The sequence below is a fragment of the Chiroxiphia lanceolata genome, chromosome 17, assembly GCF_009829145.1.
Source record: "Chiroxiphia lanceolata isolate bChiLan1 chromosome 17, bChiLan1.pri, whole genome shotgun sequence".
In the NCBI taxonomy this organism is placed as follows: Eukaryota; Metazoa; Chordata; class Aves; order Passeriformes; family Pipridae; genus Chiroxiphia; species Chiroxiphia lanceolata.
Window position 1 is genome coordinate 13,265,715 of NC_045653.1, and position 19,779 is coordinate 13,285,493.

General features: G+C 53.5%; 1 protein-coding gene across 2 annotated transcripts in view; it reads right to left on the bottom strand.

The window, feature by feature from the left end:
* The window catches only part of JPH2 (junctophilin 2), a 31,035-nt gene that overhangs the window by 6,891 nt on the left and 4,365 nt on the right, over nt 1–19,779 (bottom strand). For both annotated transcript variants that reach the window (XM_032705147.1, XM_032705146.1), the window contains exons 2-3: nt 16,854–17,637; nt 2,803–2,921 (exon numbers count right to left, since the gene is read on the bottom strand). In XM_032705147.1, the coding sequence (XP_032561038.1) occupies nt 2,803–2,921; nt 16,854–17,637 (903 nt within the window). The remainder of the gene's footprint in view (nt 1–2,802; nt 2,922–16,853; nt 17,638–19,779) is intronic.

Here is a 19,779-nt window from a genome sequence, read left to right on the forward strand (position 1 = left end):
GTCATGTTGGGGCTAAAGAGGATACCTGGCACCATCACATGAGGTGACTCAGGGTTTCTTTCTGGTCTCGTCTCTCATGCAGACTTGTGAGTTCCTAGCAATGTTACCTCACTTCAATTATTCACTTATCGTTAAATCTTTACTTCTTATTAACCCTAGGCCGTGTCTGCACAGCCCAGCCTGGGTCTGGGGAAGTCAGCCAGAGCCTGACACTGAAGATATCGATCATGGTGGATGTATGGCCAACCAAAATCCACCACTAAGCAACGGGGAACATCTTGTGGAATAACAACCCTGCACAGTGCTCTGCATGCTGTGACATGTGCTGGGATAGGGGTCCTTGCACATCACCATGATGATCATAGCAAGGGAGAACAAGAACAGCATCATGGCCTTTATGGGCAGTGCAAGGTCACAAAGCATCTGGTTAGAAAGACAAGCGCCTGCTTTGCCCTTATTCTGCTGAAGCCCAGTGATGCTGAGGGGTGCAGACCTTGCTCTGTGCTCCTGAACAACACAAATCCTGAAGCTGCACCGTCCCTGGCTGCCTCAAGGCCCCTCCCCTTGTCTCCTCCACCCAAGAACTGATGCAGACTTAAGTCTGGTTGGGAAATTTGGCATGGTGCTCCTTTCCCTCTAGTAAATCAGTGGTATGATTTGCACACTGCTACCTTCCCTTCTGCTTGGAGGGGCAGTGGGGAGAAGGAGGGCACTGATTTTAGCTGCTCTGCCCTGCCTGCCCACTCCTGTCAATCAGCAGGTGACCCATTCAGGGCCATTTATTTCTGGCTGCCAGTAAGTTATTTGGAAGCCGTTTCAACAGTTGTTCAGACTCTTCAAAATAGGCTGCCTGCAGCTCCAGGCTCCTTGCTCTCTCCCGCTGCTTTTTTCTCTTCCTAAATAATTCACACAAAAAAAACCCAAACCAAAACAAAACAAAAAACAAACAACTGCCTGGAGAGCACCACACTCACCTCCTCACTTTCATCTCCCAGCACAGCATTTCAGGAAGGGCTTTGGCTTACATCCCTCTCCTCATGATACCCTAACTGAAATCCAGGGCTCAATACTTATTAGAGATATGAGGCTTGCTGAGCAAGATTGCCTGTGCCAGACACAGCAGGGTCTATTTGCCAGGATAGCAGGGAGAAACACAGCTACAAAACACTACTGGGCTCTCTTGGCTCTGTGACCAGCAGCTCCCAGTCCCAGTAAAATCCAAGGGTGGACTGTTGTCTGTTTGCTCCTGAATGGTGCAGCCACACAAGAAGAGACATCTGCCCTTGTTGTGCACTTGGGGACTTTAGAGGTGTAAAAGAATCATGGAAGAACAACATGCATCAGCAGCTTACAAGGCCTGGAGAGGGAGTCCAGGACCCAAGTGAGGCCCTACATAACAGCAACATCCAGCATCTGAGGAGCCAGAAGTGGAGGTCAGGCTGCCTCGAGCATTTCACAGAGACCATTTCAATTGTCTCATTCAATCGACATGGGTGGAAAAAATAATCCAGCTGGATGTCCAAAACCTCCCATTGGGAATTCCAGTTTCCTTTGCCTCTGTGCTATAAATACCCCAGTGTGCAAAGAGTGAATGTGGAGCTGTGAGTGGCAGCTGGGGGGGCTTATGTGAGGATCAAGCAATGGTTAGCCATTGTTAAATGAAGTGCCACACGCTGGCTCATGCCCATGGCCGGGTGCTGTGGTGTTTCCCCACTCCAAGCAGCTCTGACAGACCTTGCTGGGCAGTGGGGAGGAACAGGCAGCCCTCCAGCACAGTGTCTCCCCAGCTGGTAGGTGCAGGGCAAGGTGGGAGTACAGGGGATTTAGGCAAATCTGTCAGCATGATTCTCCCCAGCCAAGTGCTGGCTGTGAGCTGTTCCCTGTTCCCACTGTGCTGGGGTGTAGTACAGCAGATGCAAAGACACCAAAATCAGACCAGGAGCAGGTGTCAGGTTTTGCTGAGCAGGAATCAACCTTTGGCTTCTAACCCCAGTTCTGCTGCTGTGATAATCCCTCGTGATCCTGCCTCAGCAGCCATGGGGCACTCATTGCAGGCAACAAAGCCAGATAATAAGAAAGATGCGATGCAAATGTAGGCACTTGGAATCTTATTTTCTGCTCTGTTACTACCTTCCCTCTCTAGAAAGGAAAGTTTTCCAGGAAGAGCTAACTCAGTCTAGGGAAAGGTAATGGCATTCACAATGCTGCTTCTAATATTACACTTCCTATCTACTAATCCTCAGTGCTTGGTCTCACAGAAGGAACCTCCCAAGTGCTTTCCCAGCCAAATAATCAGCAGTGATGCTAACAAATAAATAGTGAATCAGGGAAATAGTATTTTGCATTAGCTGCTTTCTTATAGGATATTACAGCCCCTAATTAGCAGAGTCTGATTGTGTCCTTATGCATTGTGGGGCCCCACAGGATATGGGCTTGGGAGGTAATGTGCAAAGCTGTTCCAAGAAAAAGCCATAAGGGATGTATCTACAGGAGTGCTGCAAATAGCCCCAAGCTTGCTGCCTGTCCTGCCTGGAGTTCTGAGGGCTTCGGTGTGTGGAAAAACATGGGGAGAGGTTGAGGGACTGTGGGATTTTCCTCCAGGCTATGGTAACACAGTGGGTAAAACAGTGGTGTAAGGGGAGCAGCAAAACAGCCAGGGCAGGGGGCTGGCTGAAACTGAGCAAAAAGAGGACTTAGGACAGACAGGAGGGTAACTTGTAGAGTTATAAAGTGGGTAAAATATTTGAACAGATTCCCCAAGGAAATTGCAAAACCCCTCTTAGAAGACGCCTCTGATCCTACCTGGCTGGTAGAAGTCTGGGGAGAGCTCCCTGGCCATCATTCTGGCTATGCCCGACTCGTTGTTGGCTGCCTGAGCTGCCTGCTCAGACCCCTCAGCCTTGGCTTTGGCATGAGCCGTCCTGTGGAGAGAAGAGGGGACAACAGTGAGCACCCTCTGAGCCAAGGTTGTCCCAGCTTGAGCAGCAAACCCTGTCCAGCACCAAAATCAAACCAGCCCATCTGGTATAACAGCACTCAGCATTTGCCCAGGTGACCCAAAACGTGACAGCCAAGGAGAAAAGACCAGATTTTCAAGAAGGAAGGGGCCCAGCTGCTCAGGGAGAAGGTGGGAAGGTTGCACGTAGCTGCACAAGGGCACAGGGCAGATGTATTTGCAAATGTGAGCGTGTTCTTGTGTTGCAGTGAAGCAGCAGGTGCTGCTTGTTGCCGTGCTGCTCAGAGGAATGCCCAAAGCATCACACAGGCATCTTTGGAGCATAAAGGGACAATATGTGGTGGCCGAACTCCGCTGTCACCAGCCCTGAGCTGCTGCACCTCGCCAGAGGCAGCGTGTCCCTGCCCCACACGCCCCTAAGACAAGTTTTACCCCAAATGTCTCTCCTGTAGCTCTCCAGCAAACACCACACATTGTCCAGGGGCTCCTTTACTCACCACAGCCCATGGGGCTGCTCTCACCAGTGAGGGAAAGACAGAGCTGTAGCCTCTGTCTCATCTTGGCTTCCTGAGTCCCCTCCACTTCTTCCCAGCACATCTCCTCCTTGCTCCACAGGGCTACAGGGCTATGGGAGTTATTTTACTGGCCAGCTGTCATATTCCTCACATGCCTCACGCTCGGAGCCCTGTGATCTTTTTGCTAAAAGCAGGGTGGCTTTACAGCCCAGCTGCTCAGTCTGGGAAGGAGCTGACTTCAAACAGCAAAGTTGCACCTTAAAAATAAAGGTGGGTGAAGCACCAAATATTCATCTGCTTTGTTCCACCTGGGGCTTACCAAGAGCTGCCTTCCCCATGCTCTGACTGTCAGGTTTGCCAAGGCTGCCCATAGTTCCCATTTTACATACAAACCCACATATTTTTGTGTGGACAGTTAAGATAAGGAGTTAGCATTCCTCAAACACCAATTCACCCCAAATCACAGCCTTTAACGTGGATTTAGGGTGTCTGATGAGCCCTTTTCAGACTCAGTTTGGCATCTGGTCATGTTTTAGGATAAAAAAAAGAGGAGGAAAGATGCAGTTCTCGTCCTGGCAGTGAAAATGCTCCAGAGGAATTTTTGGACGGTTAGTCATGAAATCAGCATAAATTCTTTCCCATTAAACAGAGATGCAGTAGGCAGACAAGACTAGCTGTAGTCTGAATACTCAACAGGTGCAATGAAAAAGTGATAGAGAGCCTGTTCTGAGAGCCTTGGAAGGGAGAAGATACACACATATGCCATTCTGAGTAGCTGCAAGGAAAGAACTAAATGTGGGGCATCAATCCCAACTGACACAGGCAAGAGTGTGACTTGACAGGGAGCCAAAAACACTGTTCAGGGCCCTGCAATAGAGAAGAGGGTGTGGAGCTGCTGTGGCTCAGCCTATCCCTCCCTGGGATGACATCCCACTCCACTGGAGCCATGATTCACCTCGCTGCCCACACTCATATGTTATCTCCCTGCTTCCTCTGCAGGCTGAGCTGCCTGGGATTGCAGTCATTCTTGGTCTTTTTATCCAAAATTATTACAGCTCCTGACAAACCCAGAGACCAGACATGATGAAGCAAAAACCAGCATTTTTAAGCTGCTGCTCGCAAGCAGGGGGTCTGAGCCAGCTCCAGACAGAGAAAGCACCTCCTTTTTTGGTAGCATACAATCAGTGTGATTAATTCCACTATAATCTGGCAGGGGCCAAGGGGGATATCTCTGTGCTCTCCATGCCTGGGGGATCAGAGTGGGCTGGGCACACTGTGCCTGGGGCACACAGCCTGCCTGGTGCTGGCCCCTGGGAACAGCCTTTCAAAAGGGGGATCCAGCTCTTCATCCTGGCAGGATGGGCTCCAGCCCCTGGCTTTGTCCTGCTGCTCTTGGAGGATAAGACTCACCACAAGAGATAAAATTCTCCCTTTCAGTTGCTTGCTGAGCCAGGCGGATGCTGCCCTGACCAATTCCCAGCCAGACAATCAGCCAGCTGGCCCCAGCTGGGGGAGCAGCAGGCAGCTCCTGGCAAGTGCTTTCCTCAAAGTGGCTCCCAAAAAAGTCGTCCGCAAGTGGACTAGACGTGGGGTCTGCTCTCACTAGTGAGGTCAGAGCTGGACTCCACGTGTCACCCAGCGGGTGCAGGTGGCTCCCACATGCTCAGCTCTCTCCCAGCATCTCGGAAAAACAGAGGAGAACAGCCTGGGGGTGTTGGAGTTACAAGGTAGCTCCCAGTTATGCTTTTCTCCTGGTAGAGATTTCCTTTCCTCCAGAGGAGCTGCTGGATGCTACTTGGTTGCTGTGTGGGGCTGCAATTCCTGCAGGTAATGAGATGGCAAGGCCAAGGAGATGCCAGCCTGGGTTGCAGAGCCTGCAGTGAGACACTGTGGGGAGCTGAGCCACTGCTGCGAGCCACCACGGCCCCAAGGCTAGAAGGGCTCTGTCATGAGCCCTCCTGGGCACAGAGGGGTGTCCAGCTTGGGCACCTCCCAAGCTCCACACAGGAGCGGTGGCAAGAAGCTGATTAACACAGCTTTGCCCAGGATGCTCACTCTGCAGGACACATTTGTCTCCGTGCTTGCAAAATCATCCAGAAGTGTTTGATTTGGAGGGACTACAGTCAGCACAGCTGCAGTTTCAAATCTGGCACCTCCAGCAGCCCAGGTGTTGTCCCTGTTGGCATCCCAGGAGAGTGCTGTCTCCCAGACAGCAGGGATGCTGATGCCCCACGCTGGGTCCCTCCACTGCTGAGATAATTTATTATGGCAGCAGCCAGGTGATGAACATTTGGCTTTCAGAGACATGGTGTGGTTTCTTAAGTACATCTCCCCTGGCTGTGCCACACATCCCCGGAGCACCAAGTGAAGGCAGAGCTGCTGCAACCCTCCAAAAACCCACGCCGAGGGTTTAGTAGCACTGTGACAAAGCCCAGCCTGGAGGAAAGGGCCCAGCCATAACAATAGTATCTAACTGGCCTCAAGTGTTCCTGAATTTATTATTTATCCTCATGGCTGGCAGTCCCTGGGAGCTCAATGCAGAGGAAAACCTGGCTCTGGCATCAAACAAGGAGACAAATACCAGCTGCCCTGGGAGAGCCCAGTGCATGCAGCCCATGACACAACAGCCTGTCCCAGCCCAAGCCTGGGGTCTGCCAGGAGCAGGAGTTAAGGAAAGAAAAAGCCCAGGGAGGTTCGAGGGCGTCAGGAAGGTGATTTTTGAACCTCGGACATGAAACATGTAAAGGGAAAAATTTCTTCCAAGGTTGAAATCTTCTGAAAAAGTGGAATCAGCTTTCGCAAAATGGAAATGCCAGCCTTTTATTATCTGAATGTAAATTTGATGTTTTTCAGGAAGCAATTTAATCAGGGCCAAAATTTTTTATTTACTGCTGGTTGTACTGTCAGCTCCTGGCACCTCTGCAGAAAGCAGCCCCTGCAGAAACCAGCAGAGGAGAAAGTTTTGAGATGGAGGAGGTCAGGGGGAAACACAGTCCCACGGGTTTTAGAGGAGCCAGCAGCAGAATTCAAAACCCCTTTTCAAGGCAGTGCTGGAAAATGAGCCACAAATGATAAACACATCCAAGTGGGGGGATAAGCACAAAGAGGGGCCTTTACAAACCCACGTCCCAGCCGAAGCAGTGCCGCTGGGATGAACACTTCCCAGCTGCACCCTGAGCCACCTCCCTGGGCAGCACTGTTAAAAATAGCTCCAGTGAATTCTTTGCAAGGAGGAGCAGCAGCCCCGTGCTGAGCTGAGGGGAGGCATGTGGGCAATGTCTGCAGCCCCTGTCCCAGCCCTGCTGCTGCTGCCTCCCGGCTGGCTCCCAGCGGGACGGGAGGGTTAAATGCATCTGCTGTTTTATTTGCTCCTCTGGCACAGCTCTAGTGCTCTAATCATTTTTCTACTAGTGCAGGACAGAGAACCACTCCTGTCCTTCCTGGCCATCTCCCAGAAACACTGCCTGAATCATTCCTTGGGCTGCTGCTGAAATCCCTGTGGACACACGAGCCGCAGCCGAGCACCGTGCGAACAGGTGAGCCCAAACCCAGCCAGCATGCCCGGCTCTTTGGACAGTTTATGCTCTTTTGCACATCCACGTTGGATTAGACTGCAAATGAGATTGGAATTAGCAGAGAATACTGCAAATACCAGGTGGGGTTGGGGTGCCTGCAGGTGCAGCAATGACCTTGCTGCTAGAAATAGGGCAAGAGCTCAGCTCTCTGCCCAAGCTATTCACATTTGCTTATTGAGGGAATGACAGACCTGTCCAGAACTGTCCTTCCTTCTCCAGGGTCTCCCTCCTCCCGTTGTTTCAGCAAACCCTGAGCAAGGATCAACTGAACATCTTCTCTAACCCAACCCATTCTATGATTCTTGCCATTCCTGGTATCATGAGTTGTCAAAAAGACAAGGAAACAAATGTAATTCATCAGTCAGCTCTAGGAAAGGAGACTTCTGCTGAACTCCCCTCTCCTGGAAACTGACTTTTCCACTCCCAGCCAAATCCCTGCTCCAGCATCCAGCAGGAATCATTTTGTCCTTCTGAAGAAACTTGAGATAACAGTTTGTCTTGGCAGGAATGTTTGCAGCACTCAGAAGGGATAGAGGGAAAGCTGCAGAAGTGTTTTTGCTGATGGCAACGTGGTCCTTTCTGTGTTCACAATCATGAAGGGTGAGAGCACAGACCTGACCAGCACACACCTGTGCTGAGGCTGGGACTGGTTGACCTTTAAAGCTCCCTTCCAACCCAGGCAATTCTGTGATTCTACATCCTGACCAGGACAGAACTTTATGGCTTCTCCATTTTCCACACTGTCTTTGGACTTGTGTCACCTCTAGGGCTGGAGCATCCCTTTCTTCCTACTTAGTCCCAATCCATCTCCTTTGTGTCTCTCCGTCTGCATACATGCAGACACCTGCAAAATTCTGCTACCCTCATTCACCTGTAACCAGCCCATGGGACTCAATTTCCCTTTTCAGTCCACCTCTCGTGCCACTTTCCCTACCTTCAGTCAAACCCATCTGTGTGTCCCACCCCATGGGTGCCCTGCTCTGACAGACAGCTGGACTTTCATCCTCCTTTTGCTCTTTTTGCTCCGTTCCTCACATGCTTGGACTCAGACATCCCTGGGATGCGTGAGCCTTTGCTTCTTTATAATAGGGACTCTTTGAGGGGTGATCTAAATTGTGAAACAAGCATAAATCAACACAATTTGCTTCCTAAAGAAAACGCCTCCATACTACTGCAACAGAAGTACAAAAAAAGAAGTCATCCTGACCTTGCAAAGCAGCTCAGAGGTGCCCCAGGTTTTTCACTCTTGGTACCAGCACTTACACAGAAGTGGTGGCACTTTGTACGTGCCCAGGCTACTTAGCTGGATAAATCAGACCTTTTCTCCTTCCTTCCACAGAAAGGGCACGGCCAGACCATTCAGCCAGGAGAAAAGCATCCTTTTCTGTGCAGTGCTTCTGGATCACAGGCCTGGCAGAGCTCCCTGCCACCTAACGAGCTCAGCACGCATTAGCCTTTATGATTACTTGGTGAATTTTTAAAATGCCGAAATGTTATCCTTAGCTCTAAATAGCTCCGGGCCACTTGCATCTTTCACCGAGGGACACTTCCCCTTGGAACAGTTAAAGTGATATTAATCTTAGAGCAGACAGATCTGCAGCTGTCTTCAATAAGACGACAACCTACGCACCCCAGCCCCGTGTGTGGGAGATTTGCCCAATTAATCTCTGCCACCCCGAGTGCCCCGTGAGTGAGCAGCACTGGGCAGCCAGTGGCCCTCGGGGCTGGGCTGTACCAGCCTGCATGGGAGCCCACAGGCTGTGAGGAGCTGGGGGCACTGGCACAGGGCACAGCTGCTCTCTGTTCGCCCCACAGCCCCAGGATGCCAGGTGGCAGCTGCCTGGAGCCGGGTCTAAATGGAGCAGAACAAGCCAGAGCCTGCCAGCTCCAGGGGACCAGGGACACTGCCCTGGCCTTGGACAGGCAGGACAGGCAGCTCCTCGCTCTGTTGGAGCCTGTCCTGCCAGCACAGCCAGGCTCAGAGCAGCTCGTAACACCATCCACAGAGATACCTTTGGGAAAAAGAGGGATTTGCTGCTGGCAGCTGGACATCTTCCTCCTGCCCCTGGATTTCAGGTCTGCTGTCCTCCCTCCTGCCCTGGGTGCAGATGGAATGGAGCTCCCAGAGCAGCACAGCGTTGGGGCTGTGCCCAAATGCATCTGATTTATCCCGGCTTCTAACCACTCCGTTACCAAAGGGGCTCAGCTCTGGGGACCCTGATTTAATTGGGCACCACTGCAAGATGAAAGCCGGGTTATCCTGCTGACAGCACACCAAAACATCTTCACAGCACATGTGCAATCAGGGTCTTCCAGCCTTTCCATCCCCTGTGTGCTCCTGCCTCCCTGCCTGTACCTGCACTGCTCCCTGCCCTGCCCTCGGAATTCCCACTTCCAAGAAAACATCAGGGATGCAGCAGCCATTTGTTTCGAGGGAACCCAGCCTCACCCAGGAGCTCCTGCCGAGGCCCAGGCTCTGTCAAACAGATGGATCCATAAGCTGAGCGTGTTTTACCTGACTGCCAGGTCCACCAGAGCTAAAATGGGTCAGAAAGTCTGTGTTTTCACTTTAAGATTGTTGGTTTTCTTCAAGAAAAAGTTTTAGCAACTTCTAATTCAGATGTTTTTCAGGTTTCAGCAATCCAAACCAAGAGAGTGAGGAACTGCTGTATCTGTTTTGTGGGTTTTTTCCCCAGTCAAAAAAAAAAAAATTATTTTTTTTTAATTTCTTAAAATGTTGCATTTGGCCAAAACCCAAATTATTTATCAAAATTTAGGGTAGAAGCCTTTTTCTTCCAGCCCTCTGGTCTCTTGAGTAGACATTCACAAATCTAAGGTCTCAGAGAGAGAAGAGAGGCAGCTGGGAGGTGTGAGGGCAGCCAGCCCACAGCTCCCAGGCACCTGCACCCAAGGCTACTGAGGGAACCCAGGTAGATGGGACACCAGGTCCCTCCTGGTGGCCACTGAAGGCTCATCAGGCTTTGCAGGAGCAAAATGAAAAAACTTGGGACTCAGAAAGCCAAAAGGGTTCTGGCTCAGCACCAGGATAAGCTGAAAAAACTGCTCCTCCTCCAGGAGGAGGGAGGGTTTCTTTATCACTGGCTTTCTATTTTAATTGGACATTTTACTGAAATATTGTTTCTTTTTCAAGATAAGCCTGTTTCACATTCCACTGAGATGATGATAACCTCTGACCAAAGCCTGATTGAATCTGGTGATTTTAAAGCCCGGCTCCCTCATGGCTGATTCCAAGCATTTGGATGGGGGTCAGAGCCTTCCCGCTCCACGCAGCACCAGATCAATTGAATGAGAAGCCATCATTTTCCACAGTCATTTTTGCAGATTAAAGTCCCACTTCATTTTTCCCTTTCTGTGTGTGTGTAAGCTGTTGAGATAAGGATTTCCCACAAGGTTGGAATGAACAGCCCATTAATTCCACTTTCCCTGCCTGGCTTGGTATCAGAGTCATACCCATCCCTGGGGCTGGCATCCTGCCATCCCAGCTCTGCTCCTCTTGAGGGGATCCCTGCAAGCCACAGCCTCGCCTGCTCCAACCCCGATAACCCGGGAAGCCCTGGAGAAAGCGGTTTGCTGCCCAGCAGATGCTTTCTCCTTGGAGCTACTGAAAGTGCACGTTCCCTCTTACCCTAATAGGGCATGAAAGTGCCTGAGGAAATTCTTGTGAGGCGGGTGGAAAACAGATAAAGCTCCTCTGGAGTCGCATCTCGGCGTAAGGAGCACGGTGGGCCAAAAATGTGTCAGTGCTGGAACCGCAGCCAGCCCGGGCTGGGGACAGGGCTGTTCCAGGAGAGGGCTCAAAGAAAGGGGTGAAAGCATCTCAACATCATTCACCCAATGGCACTGAACCCCTCCAGCCCAGAGCCCCACGTGTGAGGGGACACACTGTGGGGGTCTCACAGCTGGGGTGGGTGTCTGATCCTGGCTCGACCCCAGTGCTGGGGCTTGCTGTCCCCAAGGCCAACGGGACCAGGGATGGAGAGGAGCTCATCCAAACCCTGAAGCCCTCTCCCTGCATGGCTCCGGTGTCCAGGTGGGATGAGAGTCAGGCAGAGGTTTGAAAAGGGCAGTACTTGTGCAGAGCTGGAGGCTGCTCTGCCACACAGAAGGTGGGAGAGTCCCGGCCCTGGCTTTGGTTGGTGCAGAAATAGATGCCACCAACTGGGTTTCTGTTAGCCAAGTGATGAAACAAGATTATTCTCTTTATAAACACACCGAGCTCTGTGAGAAATGTCTTTGCTGGGACAGCAGCACCAAGGAACTGCTGTGTCCTGGCCCTCAGCTATAGCAGGAGGCTGCTCTTGTCTCCCCCTGCTCCTGTGTGCACTGGCTCTCTCTGAGCCCTGCCTATGGAAGAACCAAGACGCAGATTCCCACTGTGGGGGCTTTGGGGCAGCCAGAATACCTGGGCCAGCCAGAATGCCCAGCCATCGAGGACCTGTCCTCAGCTCAGGCCACTCAACTCCCTCCAGGTGTGGTTGCACCTTACTGGGAGTGAGCTTCACCCTGCACCCCTTGGGAAGGTGAGGGGTGGTCTTGTCCCACCCCTTCATGTGATGCATTTGTCTTTTCAGCCCCCTGAGAGGTCAGGCTGTGATGTCTTTGGTGTCTGATCATACAGCTGCAGAAATGCTGCTCCCAGCTCCTGTGTCTCTCCCTGGCAGCTCCCACTTGGAGGCAAATCACAGTCAACAACCCCCCCAGGGTCAGGACAGGCTCTGCCCATCTCCTGCTTGCTGCTGCCTCCTCATCACATGTCCATCCATCACATGGAGGTATGGGGTCCTGGAGCAAAGAGACTGTGAGAGCAGAGGAGCAGGGAGCCCTCCTGTCAGGGGCTGCCTCAAACCACTGCTGCTGCCTGCTCTTCCATGGTGGCCATGAGCATCCTGCCCTCTGGCCTCTGACCTGAGGGTCTGGGAATGTGCTGAACTCCTGAAGTGTCTAATGCCTGTGCCACTGGCTAAAAGCCTGAGGAAAGCAGAAATCAATGCATATTTAAAAAAAAAATCCTAAAACTTTCAGAGCAAACCCCAAGTCTGATTCAACAGACCTAAAATCCCAGATCCAAAATCCGGCCTCGGGGAAGCTGAACTGTGCTGTCAGCCCCAGGAGGGCCGAGGCCACCACGGCCACCAGTCCAGCCCAGCTCTGTGCTGGACACACACCGTACCTCACCAAAAGGTGACATCCTTTTGGCTGCCCACCTTCCCCACCTGCAGCTTGAACCCCCAAGAGCAGAGGGGCCAAGGGCAGGAGCTCGCCAGGGCAGAGCTGTGCCAAATAAAGCAGCTTTTGGTGGGAGTGTGTGGCCGAACCCCGGCGGCGTGGGCTGCCACGGCCCCGGCTCTCAGCTGTCGCGCTCGGGCGATAAAGCCCCGCTCTGCCTGCCCTTATTTAGTCAGGAGTCTCTGCTGACTGCAGCGATTTCAGGACGTCATTTGCACCACACACCCACGTTCCCCAAGGAGCCGCTCGCTGCTGCCCGGCCACGCAGCCTGGAAATGCTGAGCACAGGGAGACGGCGGCGGCGCGGCCGGGAATGCGGCTGGGCAGGGGAGGGCTGGAAAGCGATATGGGAGCCGGGGAGCACTCTTGAAATTTGAAGGGAGAGCTAAGATGTGCCCCAAAGCCATGGGTACTGACAGAAAACCAGCTTAGGCTTCGAAACCAGGCAGCAGCTCACACTGTGAACGATGCCCATGTGTTGCTGCCGGGGAAGCCGATGTGATTCCTGACACCAGGAGCCCTGTGGTGCTTCCACACGGCCCAGGCTCACCATGATGAGCAAACCCTACTTGATCAGGGCTTGATGCCCCACACTTCAGAATGCAGTCTAGAAATTCTTACAGATATCTACGGATGTTACATTAAAACAAAAGAAAATCCAAAATGTATTCATCTCTAGTTGTACTCTCCAGGCATAAACCCCTCAGGAGCTTCAGAGCCAGCACCCGACGTCGAACGGGTGAAGCACAGCAGCCATTATTGCCTCTACTATCTTGCTTTCCTATTGATCCTGTGACATCTGGCAGATGTATCTGAGGTGTTATTGCCAGGACATGCATCCGTCAGAGGATCTCAGAGCTTGGCCAGGCCCGTGCCTTGCAGGACACATGGCCAAGTCCCTCCATTGACTTCAGTCCAAGTCACTGGGAAGCACAACCACGTGCAGAGGCAGACCACGTCAGATGCTGTTGCAGTGGGACAGAGATGGGATTTGAAGCATTTACACTCATTTTGTCCCCCAAAAGCACCAGTGAGAAGGAAAACCCCTGTATGAGCTGCCCAGGTACTGAGCACACAGTTTTCAAAAAATCAAAGATTCCCCCTGCAGCCAAGTCCTGCCCTTACTTTAGCTTTATATTGTTTTCTTTTGTTCTGCAGAGGTGAAAGCTGACCATTTTCATGCTCCTTCTCCCTGTATCCACTGGGACCATCCTCCCCATGGGATAAGCAAGCACACACTACTCCGCAGGCACCCTGTTTGGCACTAACCCACGTACCCATAGAACTCCCATTACACACCCTAGGATGGCTTTGAACTGCCTCACTCGCAGCTTGGTGGTGGCTGCCCCCTCCTCACTGTCCTCCAGCCAGTTTATCACCTTGGCTATGGTCCCAGGCCCTCACTGCTTTTCCCATCCACCCCAACATTTTTTCAGTGATCCCCCAGTCAGGGTGGAGAGTGGAGAGACACAGCAGGTACCTTCACCCAGCACCTCAGGAACAGCTGTGTTCCAGTTCTGATGGGAATCCCTTGGGATCACAGCAGGACAAGCCCTGGAGCACCAGTAGAGCTAATGAACACCAAACATGTGCTAACCCCAACATCCATTTGTGTCACCCCTGGGCAGGGGGTAAAGCTGTGTCTGCTGCCTGCCACAGAGGCTGCACTCCAAGATGACTCTTCCCCAAATTGACAGCAGCCTGGGCGAGGATTCCTACCTCAACTTCCATCAGCTCCATCCCAGTACCTGATCCCCAGCGCTGCCAATAGACATGCCCAGGGTTTGTATCTGAGCAGCACCAAGAGGTCTTGCCCAGGGTGGAGCTGGCTGGTCTGGGAGGGCTGCTCAGGACAGCAGGACACTGAGCCAGATGATTTTCACACTTTGAAATAATGAAAAACAGAATGGGAAAAAAAAAAATCGCCGTTCCCTCGCTGACAGTGAGATGACGTCCTCAGCTTCTTGCACAATGGGGAAAGCAGCAGGATTGACGACCCAGGAGGATTCAGGAGGGAGCTGAGGAGGCCAGGGCAGCACTGCTTGGGCAGAATAGGCAGTAACTGGCACAGGAGCTGTGAAGCAGCCTGGCACCTCAGACACCCTTGGAGTGGAAATGGGACAGGGAGGGTTTGGTGACCGCACTGACCATCATCCCCGGCTGGCACTGCTCTCCCGCCCGGCAGCACCAGGCAGGGCAGCCCCAGGCAGGGCAGCCCCAGGCAGGGCTCCTGTCTCTGCTGCCCACAGAGCACCCCCAGAGCTCGGCACGTGCCTGGCATTCCTGCAGTGCAACTGCCTGTGGCAGCTTCCAGCGCCTGGGCTTGTTTTCCTCAGGATTTCTATCCCTAAAGAGCCTTTTATGGTGCAAAAGGGAGAAATCTGGACTTCTCCTGACACTTCACCCCCAGACAACAGAAGGCCGGATGTTACAGCACTTTAGCTCTCTATTGCAAGGGGCTCCCTTGAGTGTTAGAAGCAAATGAAACTCAAACACTCATATACAATGGCACAGGTACGGAGGGGTACCTGGGAATCTGCAAAGCCTGCTGCGTCCTTCCAACTAATTCCTAGTTACAATCTTACATACAGATATGCCACATCTTCCCCCAGAAAGGGATTAGTGCAGCCTCAAAGGCATTTTTGTGGGTAAAGTACACACTGCAATCCGAGGAGAAACATAAATGCTCCATCTGGAAAACCCCACCTCGCAGTTACAAGCTCGGGTGATGCTAATGATAGTGCAGCCCTTCTATAAACTGTAATAATGCATTTTCACAATCTGTCTGGAATTACTCTGTCCTGGGTGTGGAAACTGAGGAAGGGTTCAAGGCCAAAGCGAAAGTCAGTGGCAGAGCTGGGGATAACCTAAGGACCCTCTTGAGGCAAAATTATCTGTATTTACTCTCAACCGCAAAACTGAGCTGAAGGGAGGAGGGAGGAGAGCACAAGTTGGATTTACAAAAGACATCAAGTAAGAGAGAGTGGCTCTGCCCAGAGCAACATACAACAGGAATAAACACTGATGGAAACACTGAGTTACAGTTTAGAGGATGGAGGAGCCTGAATGCTCTCTCAGTGGGTCCAGCTCAGGGAACAGGATTGGGGTTCCACAGTGCCAGGGAGCACAGCAACCCCTTTCCTGCCCCAGCAGCCACACCACTGCAGGGTCTGATAGCCCAGGACTCCCTGGAGGAAACTGGCTCTCATGTCTTATTTCCTCCAGCTCCAAGGTTTCCTTAATAGGAAATTATTCCCCGGCACTGGGGAGGGATGCAGTCCCCCGCCAGGGCAGCGGGCGCATTCCAGCTCCTGATGGAAAACACTGCAGAGCCGCTTTTGATCCAAAGTGTAAATAGTGTATAATAAAAAGAGGTTTGTGTAAACCAGCCAAGCTCTCGGGGAGCAGCGTTTGCAGCTCCAGCCTCCTTATTCACGCCGCAGCCACACGCTCTTCCCGGGCACAGCAAAGCTGGTTGGGCTGAGCCTGTCCTGCCAGGAGGATCCAGTAGGCCCCACGCTGCCCCAGACTGTTATTTTTATCCCAGCTGGCCCTGCACGGAGCTTCACTTGCAATCCTGCTGGGTTTTCTCTGAGGCAACTGTGTTTTGCTAAAAAATCTCAGTCACGCTCCCCACAAAACTTCAGAGCAGAAACGGCAGCTGGGAGAGTAAAGCTGGGGTTTTTTGGGGGGGAGGAATGGGGTTTGGGAATAGGTGTCCTCCTTGCTTATTTCCCCTCTCTGCTTGATAATGAAGTCACTGATAATTAAACAGGAATTAAAAGGAGTGAGACAGGACAGATGTGGAGTCGCAGCCACCAGCTGAGCAAAGCCTATGTGTGGGGAGGTTTTGTGGAGAGGCCAGGTGAAACCTCAAAATGTCCTACAACCACATTTCCCCAAGGAAAATGAGAGGAATGAAGGCTCCAGCCCTGCCTCCCAGATCTCTGGTGTTTGCCAGGTCAGCTCTGAGACTTGCAGGAATCCTGCAGGAGGAGGAGCATGCTGCCAACACAGCTCAGACATAGGCAGGGATGCAAGCTGGAGAGGGATAACTTCCCCTGCCCTCCCCAGGCAGACCCCAGAGCCTCTCTTATTTCCTCCCTCCTCTGTCCCAGGAGAGATGTTGGAGTAATGACACTGTGCTGCTAAAATTGAGTGACAACTCTAATGCATCCCACAAGCTCCCCACAGAGCCACACCAGGGGCTGAGCCATGCTCTGCTGCAGCCCTAGTTTGTCTGGGACATGTCTCGCTGCTCGTGAGCCTGTTGGATTTACCGCCATCAAACCCCACTGTTTGTCATGCTGCCCCATCAGTGCCCAGCAGCTCCAGCAGCCTGGCACAGCACCAGGGTGCTCCCCATCCCACCAGCTCACACTGCCCATCCTGCTGAGCACCAGGGCTGGTGCCAGTCCCTGCTGTCCAGCAGCATCCCCGCAGACCAGAGCTGCAGGGGGACAAGAGTGGGGGCAAGAAAGAGGACAGGTTCTGAGCATGTGAAATGGGGACCACCACCACCACCATCACAGGGACCTGCATGGAACTCCGAGCACCCACCTGGACGCTGCAATCTCTGACTTCTGCCGGGCGATGGCCGCGGCCCTCTGAGCCCCCTCCACGCTCCTGTCCACCTTCTGCCGGATCTTGGCGCTCTTGAGGGGTATCACACGCTTCTTCATGCCCTTGACGAGGACATTGTGGCGGTACTTGCCCTCCTCCTTCTTGCCGTCGGGCAGGGTGGTGCAGCCGTAGCCGTGCCGCAGGTTGTCCAGCCACTCGCCCTCGTACTTCAGCCCGCTGGAGCGCTCGCTGACGCCGAAGCCGGCGCGCTTGTCGTTCTTCCACTCGCCCATGTAGGTCTCCGTGGTGGTGGCGTCGATGTCGGACTCGAAGGGGGTGTACTCCTCGCCCTCGGCGCCCTCGCCCAGGCTGACAGTGGAGGTGGCGTCGCTGGCGGCCGAGCTGATCCCGCTCTCGCTCTTGAGGAAGCTGACGCGGCTCTTCTGGCTGGCCAGGGACGACTTGGACTCGGACTTCTTCAGCTTGCCCAGCAGGGAGCCCCTGCGGAAGAGCCCCCCTTTCTTGGGCTTGCCGGCCTCGGCGTCCGCGTAGAGGCTGAGGGCGAAGCCGCCGCGGGTGATGGTGGGCGAGAGGGGCAGGCTCTCGGGGTGGGCGGCGGGGGAGTCCTGCTGGGGCAGGGTGCCGTTGCTGTGCTCGCTGCGCAGCGAGGACAGCGAGGTGCGCAGGGGGGAGCGCACCACCGAGGCCATGCCGTAGGGCACGCTCTGCCGCACGCCGTAGCCGTGCCGCATGCCGTTGGTGAACTGGCCCTGGTAGGTGCCTGCGGGAGAGAAGAGGGATGGGGTGAACGAGCGGCTGGGCCCCGGGAGAGCCAGCAAAGGAAGGAAGGTGGGCCGAGGGGTGGCACCGACCTAGAGGAGATGTACCCACCGTCCCTCGGAGCCCCAATTCCACCGGTGCTCACCCAGACACAAAAGCATCAGCCCCCAGGGAGCAAAGAGCAGAGGACATTAACCCAAGAGACTGTGCTGGCAGGTGACAGCTCATTGGAAAGGGGCTGGGGCATCAGGCAACACTGGTGTAAACCCAAAGCCACTTCCTGTGTGGGATTTGCACCCAGAGCAGGGAGCAGGAGGCAGCCCGCACATGATTGTGGGAGAGCAGGCACGCCCAGGGTCCTGGGGAGGCTCAGGCAGGGCCAGGCTGAGATGAAAGGGTGTGACCCCTCTTCAAGGCATTCATCTGCCCCCTCAGACATGGTTACTGAGCCCAGGGATAACCCTGCTCCCCAAGGAGCAAATCCAGTTCCTTCTTTGGCGATTGTGGGAGTGCATATTTTACAGTCTCCCAGGCCACTTCTGCAGCATAATCTCTCCTCCCAAGCTTCAGGTTTCGTTGAAATCCTCTTTGGACCCGCCTGTGGAGTGTTAACTTACAGTGCTGAGGGCCAGGAAAGACAAGAAGTGCCCAAGCAGGCAGCAGCTGCTGCCCCAAGTGAGCTGCCCCCCACCAGCCCCTGCCGACCCCACGGCATGCAGGATTTTGGGCTCACTGCAAACAGTTGGTCTCCCCTACAAAAAAAAGTAAGGGTTCAGGTAGTGAAGAGGGCAGCCAACCGTGGGGAGCCATCTGCCAGAGCAAGGGGCCATTGCCTGGTTTCTTGGCAGAGCTTGAAGCTCTGTTAGGGAAAAATAAGGTGGGCGGCGTGGGTTTGGGCATGATCCAGGAGCCAAGAACCATCACTGGAGATGCCCAGGCACCTCAGCATGTTCCTCACCATGGTCCTAAATCCCCCTCCATAAAATGGTGATGAGTCTCCCTAGTGAAAAATAAAGTTATAGAGACCCCCCACAGTGCCCCCACATCACTCCCCACTGAGAGCTCATGAGGTCAGAGCTCCACCTTGCCCGCCCAGCCAGCCAGCAGGGCTGACACACGATCGGGGTGACATTGGAGACCTTCTCCTAGGATGGGAACAACTTCACACGTATCAGGCTGCAGCTGATAGTGCTGCCACGTTAATTCCCTGGAAAACGAACTCTGGAAAAGTCTTGCAGGTTTAGGGGGGCTCAGCTGCTCCTTAGGAGCCATGTTGGAGCAGCCACTGCATTCCAGAAAGTCCCTGCCCCACTCTGTTCCCCTGGAAGCATTGGAGCCACATGGATGGGAAAAGCCACATGGCACAGTGGGTCTCCATGGAGCAGAAATTGGGGTGCCACTTCTTAGGCCAACACAGGATTCGACACTAGCTCAGCAGGCTGGTCTCTGCTGCCTGATTTCAGCCCATTCAGCACAAGCAACGTTGTGTCTGTGACACGTGGTGTGACCAAACCTGCCAACCCCGCCCGGATGAACGGAGGGCACCGACACACGGCGAGCAGGCACTGCCAGGCCCCTGTCATGCTGCAATTCCCTGTCTGGCTGAGGCTTCGTGCCAGGGCAGGGCCATAAACCACCCCTGGAGTGGAGCCAGAGGCCGCTGGGAGCGGCTGGAGGCGCCGGGGGCCGTGTGTCAGGGCACGCAGGGGCTGAGTGGAGCCGAGTCCTGTCTCACCAACACGTCCCAGTGCAGCCAGTTCAAGAGACAATGGGGCTGTGCAAAACCTCTCTGCAGCAGGGTGGCATATCCCTGAGCCACTGCCACCCCCCAGTACCAAAACAGCCTGGGCAAGGGGGGACAGGCAGGACTCAGAGCTGGCAGCCAGGCAGCCACGGGCTCACACGTGCCTGAGGTTCTGCAATAGATCATTAAAAAGCAGTGGATGTGAAACAAATAAATCTCTTATTTAGGACGAAAATGGGACAGAGACCACTTCCCTGACTCCCCAGCCCTAAGCCTTTATTGCCTGCATTTTTACTTGTCATAATGACAAAAACCTCTGCGACCCCCAGGGATGCAGTTCGTCACCTCTGCCCATCCCCAGCCAAAGCAGGGGATGCTGCCCAGGTAACTTCACAGCAT